General features: G+C 43.8%; 1 protein-coding gene across 1 annotated transcript in view; it reads right to left on the reverse strand.

Annotated features, from left to right (window-relative positions):
* plxna1b (plexin A1b) overlaps window positions 1-16,149 on the reverse strand; it is a 198,523-nt gene that overhangs the window by 13,414 nt on the left and 168,960 nt on the right. The window contains exons 17-22 of the mRNA XM_080025401.1: window positions 13,489-13,582; window positions 11,770-12,006; window positions 9,793-9,936; window positions 7,809-8,043; window positions 3,764-3,912; window positions 1,226-1,482 (exon numbers count right to left, since the gene is read on the reverse strand). Of these exons, the coding sequence (XP_079881527.1) occupies window positions 1,226-1,482; window positions 3,764-3,912; window positions 7,809-8,043; window positions 9,793-9,936; window positions 11,770-12,006; window positions 13,489-13,582 (1,116 nt within the window). The remainder of the gene's footprint in view (window positions 1-1,225; window positions 1,483-3,763; window positions 3,913-7,808; window positions 8,044-9,792; window positions 9,937-11,769; window positions 12,007-13,488; window positions 13,583-16,149) is intronic.

The following is a 16,149-nucleotide window of genomic DNA, read 5'->3' on the forward strand; positions in this document are numbered from 1 at the left end:
CTACATTCCTACAACCTTTCTATTCTTTTTTCCCCCTATCTCTCTCTCTCTCCCCTCATATGTTTCTCCTTCCATCAATTTGCCTCCAGCCCATGTCTCCCTCTAGACATTTTGCCCTCTCTTCCTGTCAATCACCATTTCCCTCCCTCCATCCATGCATCCTCTTCCCCCCATATTCTTCCCCTCCTCCGATGCTCATCTTCCCCTTTTCCCATTTACCAATCCCTTCTCTCTATATATACACCTCCTCCCCAATCCCCTTGCTACCTCTCCCACTGTGTGTGTGTGTGTGTGTGTGTGTGTGTGTGTGTGTGTGTGTGTGTGTGTGTGTGTGTGTGTGTGTGAGAGAGAGAGAGACAGAGAGAGAGAGTGGGGTCTGTCTGACTGCGGCTCCACTGGGAGTGTGTGTGTGTGCTCAGGGGTGTAATCCTCTGTGACAGGGACAGGGTTGAGAGATAGAGACAAGGTAACGTCACACAGGCCTCTAAAAGCCACAGTCCCTGTCCGCTGCCATGCCGCTCAATGACTTCAGCTACGAGAGAGAGAGAGAGAGAGAGAGAGAGAGAGAGAGAGAGAGAGAGAGAGAGAGAGAGAGAGAGAGAGAGAGAGAGAGAGAGAGAGAGAGTCATAAAACTAATCTCATGACATTCTCACAGAGCAGCACCTTAAATTTTCTGTCATTAGTGGTGAGTTTTTCTTTTGTTAGGCATCATTGAGGAGTTGGCTTTGATTTGTGCATCAGTTTTACCAGGTAGGGTTGTAGGATTCTTGCTCAAATGTGTGTCATCGTTTTTGAACATAGGAATTCACTGACTGACTTACTTTTCAGAATTAGCGCCGTCAATGCATTGTGATGTTCAATTGTGGAATATGAGCCAGTGAATGGTCATAATTTAGAAATGCATATTTGTAAGAATGGAGATCGCGATTGTTTTCACGATCGATTGCGCAGCCCTATTGCCAGGACGACAGAAGGGCAAGAAAAACAGGAAACAACAACAACAACACGCAACAAGACTTTGGCCAAGGTGCCCCACTTTCAGTAGGGTGCCTTCTTTTTTTCAAGGACTCCCCTAAACCAGAGACAAGTACGATAAATGAGGGAACGCGACCTCAAACTTGAACCCCCCCCCCAGTGAGGAAACTATCCGACATGTTTTTGTTTGCAGTTCGAGCACCATTTTTAACCATCCTCCCCCACCCTGTTTCTTTTTTCTCTCCATACCTCCTTAGTAAGAGCTTGGGGTGGTTCTTGCTCTCCAGGTTTTTGTCGATGAGGTCAGACAGGAGCTGCTTGAGGACCCCCGTGGCGTACTCCATCTCCCCCTGCAGTGCCGTCATGATGAGGGAGGCCACGTTGCCTCGGTCACGCATGGAGAAGGAACGCTGCGCCTCTAGAGTACGAATGAAGGTCAACAGGAAGTGCTTCTTGGTCAGCAACTGGCCAAACAGCGTCAGCGACTTCTCCACGTTAGCAGGCACCTGGAAGGGGAGACGGTGGGAGTGATGGTGGGAGGTAATGGAGGAGCATTCAAAAATGTAAAAGGGGAGAGAAAATACATGGATGGAGGGGAAAGGATGGTAGTAGTGTAAAGGAGGCAGACAATGGGATGAAAAAGGTAATAAAAGGAGGCAAGAGAGTGCAGGGGAAGAGAAGAGGGGGAACACAGAAAGAGTGGACAGAGGGATAAGAGTAAAGGTAAAATAAAAGAAAAAATATATAGTATGGCATAACAGAATATTAGAAGTGGGGAGTGAGGTAGAGCAGTGAGGTAAGGTAAGGTTGGGATCAGGATGAAAAGGAGGATGTACAGAGAAAAAGAATTGATTTTGAGTCCAAGTTGAAGAAATGAATCAATGAGTTATGTATGTGTGAACATAAGGAAAATCAGATGAAGGATACACTTGGCAGTAGAGCACACGTGAGCCACACACACACACACACACACACACACACACACACACACACACACACACACACACACACACACACACACACACACACACACACACACACACACACACACACACACACACACACACACACACACACACACACACACACACACACACACACACACACACACACACACACAGATCTACATAAAGGGGAAATCAGCTTCAAAATGGATCCATTAAACAAGGCTTTTCCAGCTTTGCACTCGTTTTACTACCCTTTATTATATCTTTCATTGCTTCCTATTATTGTCCCAATGCTCTCTTCCCAGTTATTTCTCTCTCTTAACCGTCATCCCTCCATCTCTTCCCTTTCCTTGCACCAATTCTCTCCCTCATTTCAAAGCAGTGGGCAGTCCCCCCCCCCCCCCCCCCTTACCCCCTTCTGAGAGAGAGGCACGGAGGTTTGAAGTGAGAATGTGAGCTTCATGCTGTAATAAGAAATTGATCTGCCTGCAAGCGCACTACTGTGGCCTGTGATTGCCTGGCCCCATCCAAATGAAAATCCAATGTTGCGCTACACCATCTCTCTGGAATACAGTTGATAGCACGCGTAGATACTGGATGTCATAAAAGACCCGTTCCCCCTCAAGCTGCCAACCTTTACATGCATGTCAGCTGAGTGCAAGTGAGCATTTCCACGCAATGTCCCTGTGTTAGTCTAATAATGTATGCAGAGAAATGATGGCTGTATGCGTGTGCATGCTGCGTTACAGTGTCCACACACAGCTGAGGTCCACGTGAGTAGTGATAGAGTGTTCCCTCTTGAGAAAGGAGCGGCGGAGGAGGGGGAGAGTGTTTTATTGAATGTGTGAACATTGCTTTTTTTTCAGGAGCCTCAAACAGGCTTGGTTCCTGTGGAGGCAATCTATCACTCGCACCAAGACTTAGTGGAGCTCAGTCTTCCCTCCCTAGAAAGATCCTTCTCTTCGCTGTATCACATCAAACTTGCCCAGGAGAACTACTTTCACCCAAGTTATCTTCTTCATAATATGTGGGCTCACCTTGAACCATCTTCTGCCTCAACCACTTGTTTAAAAAGTTGTAGAAGACAAAATAGGTTAGGTGGGCATATTCAGATAGCCCACCGCTGATAGGATTGACATTCTTGTCTTACCTCAGCTGCGTCAAATCTCTCAATTTTTCTAATTTGCATTGTATTAATGGTCAAAAATATGATAAAGTGCTGTTTTTTTCATTTATGTTTGGACTCAATGAGGGGCCTTCAACGTAGAATTTTAGCCTATTAAACCCTGATACTGATCCAACCCCTAGTACCTCATTCGCTTTTAAATGTCTTCTAATGTGTTTTATGTATTATAATCTTGCCCCTGTAAAGCACTTTGAATGGCCTTGTGTTTGAATTGTGCTATATAAATAAACTTGCCTTGCCTTGCCTACTGATAAAACTAAAATAAAATAAAAAATAAGCCTTTGAAGCTATGGAGATATAGTTGGAAAAGAAAAAAAATACATAAAAAATTAAGGAAGAACTTGCAGTTTAAAACAAGTCTCTCCGATGGATTTTCTTACAGACACACTGTTTTCCCAAACGGCCTCCATTCTAACAAAAAAACATTTGTTTTAACACTCAAAATGCAAAATGATGCATTTGGTTCCCCCCCCCCCCGCTCAGTATTCACCAAAGACCCTACTTAAAATCTTTTCTATTCCTAACAACATACCTAACACACACACACACACACACACACACTCACAAACAAACAAAAAAACAAACAACTTTCATCCATCCATTTATTGTGTGTTTTTTCTGTGTGTGAATGTGTATGGTGCGCTCTCTACTGACCCGTACCTCCATCTCCTTGAGCACAGGGTGGTCCTCTATCCCAGGGAAGAGCACTCTCATGGCGTAGGTACGGTAGTCCAGGAAGGGGATCCCTGCTCCATCCAGCTCCTGGGTCAGTTCGTGGATGTCTGTCTGCAGCTCTGCAAAGGCTGAGCAAAGGACATAGAAGTGGTTATGATACACATACAGTATAGCTTTGTCTTCCTGTAATTTTCAACTTTTGTTTCAAATGACATACACATTTCTGAATATTAAAATGGCTCAGAAGAACTTTCAGTTTTGGTTGATTCGAGTGCCATCTTTGGACTAAAGCAGTAGTGTTTTTTTTATGACACCAGCGCCTGCTTTCGTAAAGGTCTTTGGGAAGGTCTATGCTGGCGGTGCGTGCATTTGTTTTGGAAGCAAGTGAAAGGGAGACTGCAGGATGCATCCTGATGAGGCAAAAAACAGCGTTCTTTTTCGCTGATGGTCCTGTTTGCTGTTACAGGTCATTAATAATCATCAGAGGATAATGAGACAGTTTCATCTACAAGTTCCAAGTACCAAATAAGCATCCATTTAGATGTAAAAGTTGGGAAATATTACTCCAAAGTTGGGCATTGCCACCTGAAATCCATTTTTTAAGTTGTGTTCTCAAGCAATGATTAAAATTTGAAGAAACATTAATAAATAATACAAAAACGAAGAAGCTCTGCTCTTGAAAAGCAACTCCCTTAATCTTAACTCTCTCTGACTATTTTTCACTTCCGTCTGCTTTTCAGAAAGCAACATGTTTTAAAGTGTTAAACAGCAACACAGGTGAACTTCAGGAAAGGACGGAGGCGTGCGGAGGAGTATAGCAGTGCAAAGGCAGCATTGATCGCTGTGCGCTGAGAGCAGAGAGAAAGATGGAGAGATGAAGGAGAGAGAGAGAGAGAGGGAGGGAGGGAGGGAGGAGAAGCCAAAGTGTTGTGCTACTTTGGTGGCTGGAGGGGAGGTTCAGGAAGGGAATTGTGCGCAGGAACATGAGCCTGTGAGTACACGCACGTTACAGGCTGCCACCTCACTCATTTGCACTCCGGCAGCCACACACAGACACACACCCACACTTTTTCCCTGTCTTGCCCCACAGCTGAACACATAACCTAGTGCCCGGATGATTTATGTGAGTGCATGTGTCAGTGTTTTTACACATTTTCCCATTGCCAGCGAGTGTGCGTTCCTGACCCAATTCTGTACACTCCAGTGGCTTCACAAGCCACATCTAGAGGGGGGAAATGTAGGGATCAAATCCATTCTCTCACTCACATCCCATACAATCTTGCAAATATCTAATGTGTTTGCTGTATTGCCTTGATTCTATTATATGAACACAAAACTCCCTTGGGAGAAAATGTATAGCTTGGTTCCATTAAGTTGGTGTGAGCGTGTGTGTTTGCCCTATAGTGTCACGCAAAACACACAAACACATGGATGCACAACCCTAACAAATAAGGAACCAAAGCCCAGACTAACAGATGGCTTGTGTCACCCTAGCCCTCTCTTCCTATCCTTCTTCTTATCCCCCTCTTTCTTCCCTTCAAAGTGACATCTTTGAGGTCACCTCTCTCTGTCCCCTATGGTCGTCTCTCCTCCGCTACATCCCTCCATCTCGCTGTTTTTCTTCTCTTGCCTGCTCCCTCGTGCCATCCATCTCTCTCTGAATCTCTAATTGGTCTCTCTTTCTTGTTTGTTCGCTACTCACTTGGCCAAGACTTCAAAAAGTGGTTCACTATACCTTTGGACTACCCATCCTTTTGTATGACCAATTCTTTGCACATATTCTAATCACTTCCAAGTCAAGTCAACTTTATTGTCTATTTCCGCAATGTGTGCCAGACATACCAGAGGAATCGAAAATATGTTTCTCTCCGACCCACAGTCAAATAAAAACAAAGGATAAAAAAAGATAAGTAATATATACAAGTAAACACTTTCTGAATAGTGCGATAGTAAGGCGGCAAAACCAAACTGTGTCAAAAGCCCCTTCTCTACACTCCACATTGCCTGCTTATTTGTCTAGCCATCCCATGCTGCGACAAAAATATTTACCCGGCATTTATCTTCCTCTCTTCATCGCCCCGCTATCCTCAAATATAACTTCTATCTCCCTCGCTCCACAATTTTGAAATCTTTCTCAAGTATTATCTGCTTCCCTCGCTCTCTCATAATCTCCCTATCCATCTATTCTTACGGGCCCACCTCTTCCCCTTTCCTTTCTTATTTATTCCTGCGTTATTTATCTCCTCCTCCTCCATCCATCCTGTTGTCTTCTCCCAGACAGTGGTGACAGTGGGGGACAGACAGGGTCAGGGCACCTGGACTCATCGCCCGAACACCCAGCCAATCACTGTTTGACCTGCTGTGGGAGTTTGTGTGTGTGTGTGTGTGTGTGTGTTTGATTGTGTGTGTGTGTGTGATCGCAGGTAGTTGCGAACGAGCAGGATAGGACATGAAGACTCCAGTGTCAAGGAATGGTGCAAAGTGCAAAAACACGTTTTGTGTTTGTTTGTGTTTGGTGTGTGTGTCTGTGTGTGTGTGTGTGTGTGTGTGTGTGTGTGTGTGTGTGTGTGTGTGTGTGTGTGTGTGGACCCAAAGTCATTCCCTGAGTGGATGAGTGGCACAGGTGATGACAGTAAGGTGGCGTAGCGCACAGGGGGAAGAGTGGAATTTCAAAGACCTGGGCGTTTATCATTGCCTGATAATCAGACTTGAATGCTATTGCACTTAAATACATTTTATTCAGCCTGATATTGTGTGTATGTGCCAATTCTCTGTTGGAAGAGTGGGGTGTGTTTTGTGGAACAGTTGCTGGGAGCAGTTCCACTTTTGTAAATGTTAATAGTTCAAGGGTGGCTATTTCTGTGAATCGATTTACAACAACCTCTACAGCTAGTGTCAAGCTCACGTGTGCTTTCCGTTCTTTCTTTTTTTATACCAATTTTTTTTGGTGTGCTCAAGGATGTAGCCTAGTAGGTGGTTAAGAAGACATAGAAATAGATGACGTCGCCATTTTTCAAGGCCATCCTACAAAGCTCTAATTTGCAGAGAGCTTTTTAATGAGCAACCGGAAGGTCTGGAACCGAGTTGATTTTACCAGACAAGGGCAGTGTAACAAAAAGATGAGTTTCATTATGGTAAAGTGAGGGCTTTAGGCTTTGCTTGTTATCTTACAATATTGAATGTGAGTGCTAAAAAGTACACACCTTGAAATGAACTAAACCTGCATATGAGTTTTTGGGAAACCCCTAATGGCAACAATAGAACATCTATGTTTATGCATACACGTGAGCACCTGAGTTTAAAGCAGTGCAACAAGTGCAGTGATCTCAAAAAACAAATGTATTCTGATGGTGCTGGCTATCAGTATTCTCCTCCTCTTTCTACCCATCTGCCGCTCTCTCTCTCTTGCCAGACAAACCAGTAACAGCATCAGTAGGCTCTCACCGGATCCATGCAACCTCCAGCCAAATGAATATATGCTAATGTACTGGTGTGGTGTCTCTCTCTTTCTCCCCCTCTGCTTCAGTCATTGCCAAATCCCTCCCTTCTTCCTATCGCTCACTTCGCCACCTCTGTGCCCTGTATCTATCTAACCTCCATCTCTCCCTCCCTCTCTCAGTGTGTGGATAGTAGTGAGGCCAGCCAGGCGGCTCTCTCCTGGGTTGGAGAGCCAACATCTGGTGGCTGGCTCAGATCAAAGTACTGCTCTGGAAACACACCAGCACCCACGCGTGTACACACACACACACACACACACAGACACACACACACACCAGTGCCACCTAACAGCAGGGGGACAGTTGGCAGTGAGAGGCAGGGAGAAATAGAGAGTGGAGGAGAAAGCAGCAGAGGGAGAAATGGATAGGACTATTGCAGCGAGGGAGAGCTTTACAGAAAGTTATTTGGAGACACGATGGGAATCATTAGGGGGAAAAAAAGATGAAGAGAATAAAATAGGGAGAAAGATGATAAGAAAGCAGGAGGATCCCAGTGTATTGAAAGTAACTGGACAGGTATAACTCACCTTCTTTGCACTCGAGGGCCACCCTGGACTCCAGGTTGTCCATCTGCAGTTGCAGCCGTTTGAGGGTGCGGTCGGCATCCCTCGACTTCCTCTTATAAGCGATCAGCACCACAATGATAACCAGCAGGAGCAGGCCACCGCCTCCTCCAATGCCGATGATGGCAGGCAGGGTGAGCAGGCTGTCTGAGTAGATCTGCAAGGTCCCCGGTGAGTATTCAAAGCCTCCAACGCGCACCTGAGTAGTTAGATTACAAGCAGAAAAACCTTCAATAAGTTCTGTGTGGTTAGCAAGCTGGATGAAAGACACCACAATGAATATATAGATGTGGGTCTGTTTGCAGCAGTTTTTGACAGGGCTCCAAAGCTGAAAACCATTTTAATATAGAGGAACATAAAAGACGAAGATAAATAAGGCTGCTGCTACCAACATTAGAGCTGTGCACTATACGCGTGATGTGAAAATCATAGAGAAAATGTACAGACACATTATTTTGGCAGAGCTACACTTCCAAATTACAACAATTTTAGTCCTACACCTGGGCCAGCTGTCAAATCCTATATAATGATAAAATGTATTCGGGTATGCCTCATGCCAAATCCCATATCGCATTTATAACTAGCAAACCAAGCTGTGTCGCATTGAGCCAAGTGTAGGCCAAACCCCCCCCCCCAAAAAAAAAAACCTTTATATCTGGGTTGGGGGAGGCAACATCTGTGCCCTGGGGGCTGTCTTCTGAGTGCAGTGAAACACATAAAAGTATACACACAGTCACACACACACACACACACACACACACACACACACACATATATGACTTTCAACCATATCACATCAAAACAGTTCTGGCTTGCAGAACATGTGAATGCAAAAAGAAAAAAAAACATTGGGGTATGTTCCCCCCCCCCCTTATATTTTTTCCCTTTTCATTCCATATTCAACTGGCTTACGTCTATGAAACGGAGGAGGGTTAAAAATAGGCACAGACCTTCTAACGCCCACTAGCCATTTTATATATTTTTTTTGTTTCTATTGAATATCAATACTATTCAAATCCCAAGGTGGGTGCCAGCCAAAACCAGACCAATCAAAAAGCCTGGAAGATATAAATACAGTCATAAAGCATCTCCTACGGTATATAGAGACTGGGATTGTGTGTGTTTGTATGTGTGCGCAGTGATATGAATGGGGCAGAGAGAAATCTAGAGTAATTGGGAGAGATTTAGGTCTGATGGATGGGGAGGATAAGAATGAGATGAATAAATGAAAAGGCAGGAAGTGCATTGACAGAAAGAAAGGGGGGTGAATAGCACAGCGGAAATAGCAGAGACAGAAAAAGGGGCTATAGAATGAGACTGGCAGAGAGGTGTGAAATAAATGTACTATATGTATAATATGTGAGCCAGATGCACCAGAGGTGACGAGAAAAAAAGGGATGATGCTCATTTTCAGGGTTGTGTATGGCTGTATGCAATACCCTGACTTGGGATGGTGTTATGCTTTGCCTCATGTGTGACAAATAAATAAAAGTTAAAGGTGCACTATGTAACTTTGGGTGCGTCAGAGAGGTGAACATTTTCGAAGGTATATTCTCATAACTGAATAAACAAACTTCTTTCACAGGGAAAATTGGATCCCTGGAACACCGTTTGAAGTTAGGAAGCTATTGGAAAAGTCACTACTTCACTGTCGTCGTTTACAGCAGCAGGGCCCACAGTTTTGTTTACAAAACATATTCTAGTCTAGTTTGGTTCCAGTTGCCTCAAAATAGTTTTGATTTATGATGATAGAATTATTCAATACTAAGAATCACATGACGAGAATATATGTTTAGTAAATTATCTGCATGCTCTGCAAATGTAAACAAACCCCCCTATCCTGAAACTGCATAGTGCACCTTTAAGTCAATGAAGAAAGAAACATCACTGTAGAAAAAACAACATTCAGCAAACGGAGATGTAAACAAGTCTTTAAAGTTTCACTCACAGTGACTTTGTGTTCTCCGGTGAGGTTGGGCCATTCACATAGCAGCTGGCTCTCAGACAGGGTGAGAATGCAGGGCGTCTCACCGATCCACACCGTGTAGTTCAGCTTAGTGTTTCCTGGCGCTGATGGAATAAGGTTACGGCCCTGGAAAAAAAGAAAGACGAATGTTACTTAAATAAGGTTCTAGTGTGTGGGGTGGGCCACACAAATAACATGAGAATCACCAGTAGCAGTATTGATGTAAAGGGGGTTCACTCAGACTGTGGTTAAGGCCGTCGAAAAGAAAGAAAAAAGTAATGCTGGATTTTGATTGGTTGGCAGGTGTCTTTCAACTGTTCCGCCACAGGTCTATAAGTGTGTGTGCAAGGTACTTTTAAACTGCAGGTAACCATAGCAACAGTGCTTCTGCTTTGAGGCTGTCGGACAATACATAGAAAACTGACCAAACCGTGAGATGCACTGCGGATTGGGATCAAACGAAAGCCTACCTTGTTTTCCTTTCATTAAAATATAATACATGTCACATACATGTCCTGAAATATTATTTATAATTCAGTGGAGTGGGAGAGAACTGAACGATTGGGTTCCATAATATGAAAATAATGTACACATTCTGTTTTTTCCTAACTAACTACCAAGTCCATGACATTGTTCTTGAACCAGTATGTGACTTTTAACTCAAATGAGTCAAATCAATGATTAGATTTTGTTTGATCCCCTGCTGACAGTGTACCTACGCTTGGCAAGGAGTGCAAGGAAGTAATTGCTGGAAAATCTCGACAACGTCTAATTTCTGCACAATGATTTAATAGAATGCCGTTCCTGGGCAGTTCTTCACCGAGGTGCAATCAGAGCTTTTCATTATAGAATTATAGTTGAAAGTAACAGGGGGAGAGAGAGGTGTGATTCTTCATTTGTCATACCCCGCCCTGATTGACAGGTTGAAAAAAAAAAGGGCTTCAGTTTTACCATGAAATTGCATGATAATTTTCCCTCTCGCTCCTGAGGGCTTTGAAGTTCAAAGCGTGAGGTGAAATGACAAAAGACAAGAGTGGGTGGGCGGGGTCCAAAGCCATTGCAAATTCACTCTGGATTCATATTATATATATATATATATTATATATATATATATATATATACATACACACGTATACTGCCTCTATGGCTTAGAGTAAACATGGCGATGAAATCTTTCTTCCGAAGTTTATCTGATAGAAATCTGAACAGGTGGCAGTGCGACGCATGGCTCCACTTTATAAACATTACTTTTGCCTCGCACCTGATTTTAAAAGAGGGGCGTTTCAGAAGAGACTTTTCTTTTACCTTAAAGGTCTCCAAACCGCTGGAGACAGGCGGCAGAGTAATAACATCTTTCAAGGTTGAGGCACATTTGAAAGACGGGCTGCGTTGAAAAGAAACACTCTCAAAGCGAAGAGAGGGAAGGAGGGAGTGAAGTGTCTGTGTACGGTGAATGTTTGGGAGCAAATAATTTTCAAATGCCTGTCAGCTTCTTATCAGTGTCGTTGGATGCCAACTGGGAGGTCAATGCAGCGGTTTTTTCTAAAATAAGTATTTTGTGAGATTGAGCTTTGAACTTTGCTGACAATACTTAATATTACTACAAGGGCTGCTATCTACTTTTACAGCTCTTATAGCTTGTCGACTGAGTGCAAACGCTCAGGCAACCATTTTGTTGTCCTGAAGCACCAAGTATGTGTTTTAAGACCTTTTTTTCCCCACAGCTTTAGAGTTAGCAACCTACAAACAAGATTTGAACTAAAACCAACACATACTCCCTCTTAACATCATTCATTCAGATATAAGAACCCCCCCCTTTTTCTTCCGCCTCATACATGGACTACTATAGAAGAATACACAGAGAAAGACAAACTGGATAGTATAAAGCAATGCCATGTAAAGACAATAATGGATAGCAGGCCATAGCAGATCAACGCTACGAGCGCAATGCGAATTTACCTTGAGAATGAGTGGTGAGCTGGGCTTGAGCTCCAGCATGCCAGAGGGGCTGAGAGGTTCAAACACGGGGTCCGGGTGGTAGCTGAAGGTCTCGTTGACCACCAGCACAGAATGCACGTCGTCCATGATGAAGCCGATCTCATCAGGACTGCTGCCAGACTCAGAGAAGCCTTTCTCAGACCCGGCCACAGAGGGCGCCAAACACACCATAACAGTGTTGCTGACAACCGTACAGTTCTAGACAAGGGGGAAGATAGAGAGAGAAAAATAAGAGTGAGTGGGGAATTTGGAAGAGAGGGTTGATAAAAAGGAATGAGGGACTGGGAACAGGGGAGAAGATATCTTTAAACAGTTTAATAAAAAGGTGGAGTCAGCGTTTCTGTAAAATGATTGTTGTCAGAATCACTTTGTCAAAATCAGTGAATATATGATATCTGTATGTACTGTACTTTATGTACACTGCAAAAAAATCATCTGGTGTTAATACACAGCCCAGGCTCTGTAAACGGGTATGTAAGCCAAATGAATGTAAACAAAGGGGGCCCAACATAGCCAGTAACACTGTTTACAGAGCCTAGGCTGTGTATGAACATTGTTTTTTTTACAGCTCACTCACAGTACGGACGGGTTGTGGATCGTGAGGAAGAAATTCACTGATTTTGACAACAAGCGTTCTCCAGAATCGCTGACTCCACCTTTAAGTTTGACAAAGATGATTCAATTCCCCATCTTTCAACACAACATGTCTACTCTCTAGCCAACAATGTTTGCATTGTTGGCTAGAAATTCAAAATCCGTGCGTATTTTAACATTCTTTCCCAAAACATAACCAGTACACAATCAACAGCGTATGCGACGGCAGAAACAGGGTCATGGGATATGAGTGATTAAATGTCTCTGTAATGACATAATGAGGAAGAGGCTGGCTTAATATCATCAGTGTTGTAATCAGTGTTGATATCATCTGGAACATCCCCTGTGGGGTTCAACAGTTAAATCAGCCAGCGAAGAACAAATTAGACTAATGACACTCAGAGAAACAGGAGAGGTCAGCCAGTTGCTGTTATCGATAGCACACCATAGTTAGATAGACCATGGCATTCACAGCACGTTATAGCCTTAAACTATGTTCAATACGTCACACTCTAAAATGCTCACACACAAAGGGTGTGTAAAATCACACGGAACAACACTGTGTTTATAGGTCAATAGAAGCATTTACCATGCACAAAAAAATAACTGCAGTGAAGTGGACAAAGGAAAAAAAGGAGGATATTTTTTACTTTCAGTTAAGATGGAGAGTGGGAGAAAGGTTAGCTAAGCCCCATGGTGCTAGGTGAAGAGAGGGGGATTTGCCAGAGCCCCTTTATTGCTGGTTGACATTTCAAAGGTTAAACTGCTAAAAGGAAATTCAACATCAAAAACAAACAGAAAACGGGCCCTTGGCTGGTTGACCGACGGGTGAGGTGTGTGTGTGTGTGCGCGCGTCTCTGTCTTTGTCCCAGGAGTGTGTGTGTGTGTGTGTGGTCTGAAAATCACTTTTTCCACAGGAGGAGGGGGCCAGCACAGAGACAGCGTGAGAGAGATAGAGAGACACCTGTGTGTCTATTATTGGTCCCACACTGTCTCGCTTGCCAAATCAAGTCCATGGCTTTTTCTTCTTCTGTTTTTGTCAATAAAAAAAAAACTGTGTGCGGGTGTCCGGATTCAACCACTCACATTTTGGGACTTGGCAGCTCCATACTTGGCTCTCATTCTGGGCTCCTTGATGGTGGCCAGATTGGTTCCAGTAATGGTCAACATGGTTCCTCCACTAGAGAAAAAAAAGAGAGAGAGATAACAAGACTTAATGAAGAGAAAATCAAGACAAGCACATTTATACTGGTACTGGGAAAATGAAATCATTTCTATGCGTCACATGTTCATGAATTGTCTGCTGTACTTTTTTTCTCCCCCTTTTCAGGTCCGAGAGCATACATACAGTATTCAGGAGGCCTATCAGTCTGGATAAATGTTAATCAATCTGTTCTCTGTCGGAGCCAAGAGGGCCCTCCAGTTGGCGATTTCACCATTACTGCTGTGTAGCCCTTTCGCCTGCTTATTCATGGAAGACCATTTCTCAGGTAATGATAGGAATGCTAATGCCCTCGCATGAATGTTAAAAGCTTCTTTAAAGCGATATGGAGACTGGAGGGGAAAGAATAGGCGAATACGCAGCCTATAAATCCCTTCTCAAAAATCCCAGGGAAGATTTCTTCTTACGGCAAGTTGCACTGCGTTATTTTTGCAGCACGCATACATACAATACATTCAGCAACTAGCGCGCCACTGTCAGTGATTTGACATGTGTGCTGTAACCTTTACTACACCTGTGACCTATTCAGGCCCATGTGACGCTGACCGGCGGAGACATGGGTAATATGGGTGAAGGCTCTGTTCTCTCCCCATCTCTGCCTTTGACACAGCCTCGGCTGGCCTCACAGGCTGAACTTTGTCTGACGTGAGGAGCACTGACAAGCAGCTAAATAAGTAAGCATACAACCTAAAAGCAGGAGTGTGGGGTATGGGCAAGGCATGAAGCAAGAGTGGCAGTGTGAGTGAGTCACCACCACTGTGGCAACAATACATTATCCAAAGTGTACACTGGCTGGTATGTTGCTCGGTTTCATATAGGCATTGATACACATGAAAAACAGTATATTCTGTATTACTGAGTGGTGTCGACCATTTCAGTAGCTGTGGTGTTCTTTTTTGTTTTGTTGTTTGTAGCAATGGTGGCTAACGACCTGCTATCTACTCAACTACACTTCACATCCATTCCATAGTGGAATCAGAGCATCGTAAAATGTAAATACACATGGGATCAAGACACACCATCCATATCCAGGAAGTGTATGGGCTTTATGAAGGCTTAAGGGAGGGCGACAGATGTTGAAGTGGCGCACAGAGACTGCTGTGAAAACCGAGCGGACAAAGGCATTTAGGAGCTTAACACAGCATTTGTCCTCTGTCGGTGCAATAGTAGAACATTGGGCTGTGGAGTGTGCAGAATTAACCGTGAACTGGCAGTTGTTTAAAATCGGGTAAAAATACCACTTTGTATCAACACTCCACAGAGGTGCTTTCAGTGAGAGGATAAGGATCTTTCCCCACACATACAGTGTGCACTTGATGGTGTACTACTGTGGGCACTGTGCTACACTGTGTAAACAAGGTGTGACTGTCTCGCAATCTCTGCAGTGTGATGTTAGCTTAGGAAAAAACCTCTTCCTGAAATGTAGGGTAGTGTCAGATTTGCGTTTTTGAAAACAGGGGAGGTTTCAGTGCTGTTTTGAAAAATTTGAAATCACCCCCCCCCCCCCGAGCACAAGGGGTCAACAGAGGGGACATGGCGACAAAAATGCTTGGTAAATAAAAGCAGTGATTGGCTGGGAGACACACACACACACACACACACACACACACACACACACGCCAACTGCCGAGGTTATTTCTTCCCCCGAGGCTGGAGCCAACACTTTCTTTCCCCCTTGCTTGCCCACCCACAACCTTCCGTTTATCCTATTTCCGAATGAGATTTCTCGCCCGCTCACACCTCTTTTGCCTGATGATCCCTGCAGAGTTTTTAAATGCAGCTCCCATTTTCACCTCAACCCCCTGTGATGATAGAGTACAGGACTGTTATAATGTCTGAAGTGTGACAATGTGTCTGGTGGATAGACCTAATGTGTTTGATACTGCTACAATACATACCTGGAATATACTTTAGAAAGGTCAGGTGTTGCTTTAATAACAAAATAAAAAAATATGGGGTTTGGAGAGCATAAAATAATTGACCCTTTTCCCCCCGATAGTCTTTTAATATGAAATATCTGCAGGCGGTTGCTTTAAGAGTGTCTCAATGCAGACAACAAAAGTGTTTCTGTTTAAGAGAATAACTGAGGAACTATTTCATGCAACATGTGCAAGTAATTCTTACAGTTACTTTTCATTTGGATGACATCCCTGGCTTTTTCTTTGGGATCCGTCCATTGTTTTGATTACCAGCTTGTATTAAGTAAAAGCAAAAAAGAAAAACATTCGGTAAGAAAACTCTGGGAAATAACACATGACATGTTCCTGGAACTATACTTTTGAAGCCAGTGAGGGAGTCGACAAAGTTTGTGTTTGTGTGTGTGTATGTAGGCTTCATTTCTAGGTCATGCTAGTGAGCCCCATTAGCACTTGGAAAGCTCCAAGCTTCCTCCCCCCCGCCACCCCCCGAACCCTCCACAACAACACAGCTTGTTGTGTTTGCACAGGGAATCTTCCCGTGGCTATGCATTCTCATTTCAATAAGTCAAGTAATATTTAAAGATAGATCTCGGCTGCAGCTCATCA

This window comes from Ammodytes marinus (assembly GCF_949987685.1).
Source record: "Ammodytes marinus genome assembly, chromosome: 4".
NCBI lineage: Eukaryota > Metazoa > Chordata > Actinopteri > Uranoscopiformes > Ammodytidae > Ammodytes > Ammodytes marinus.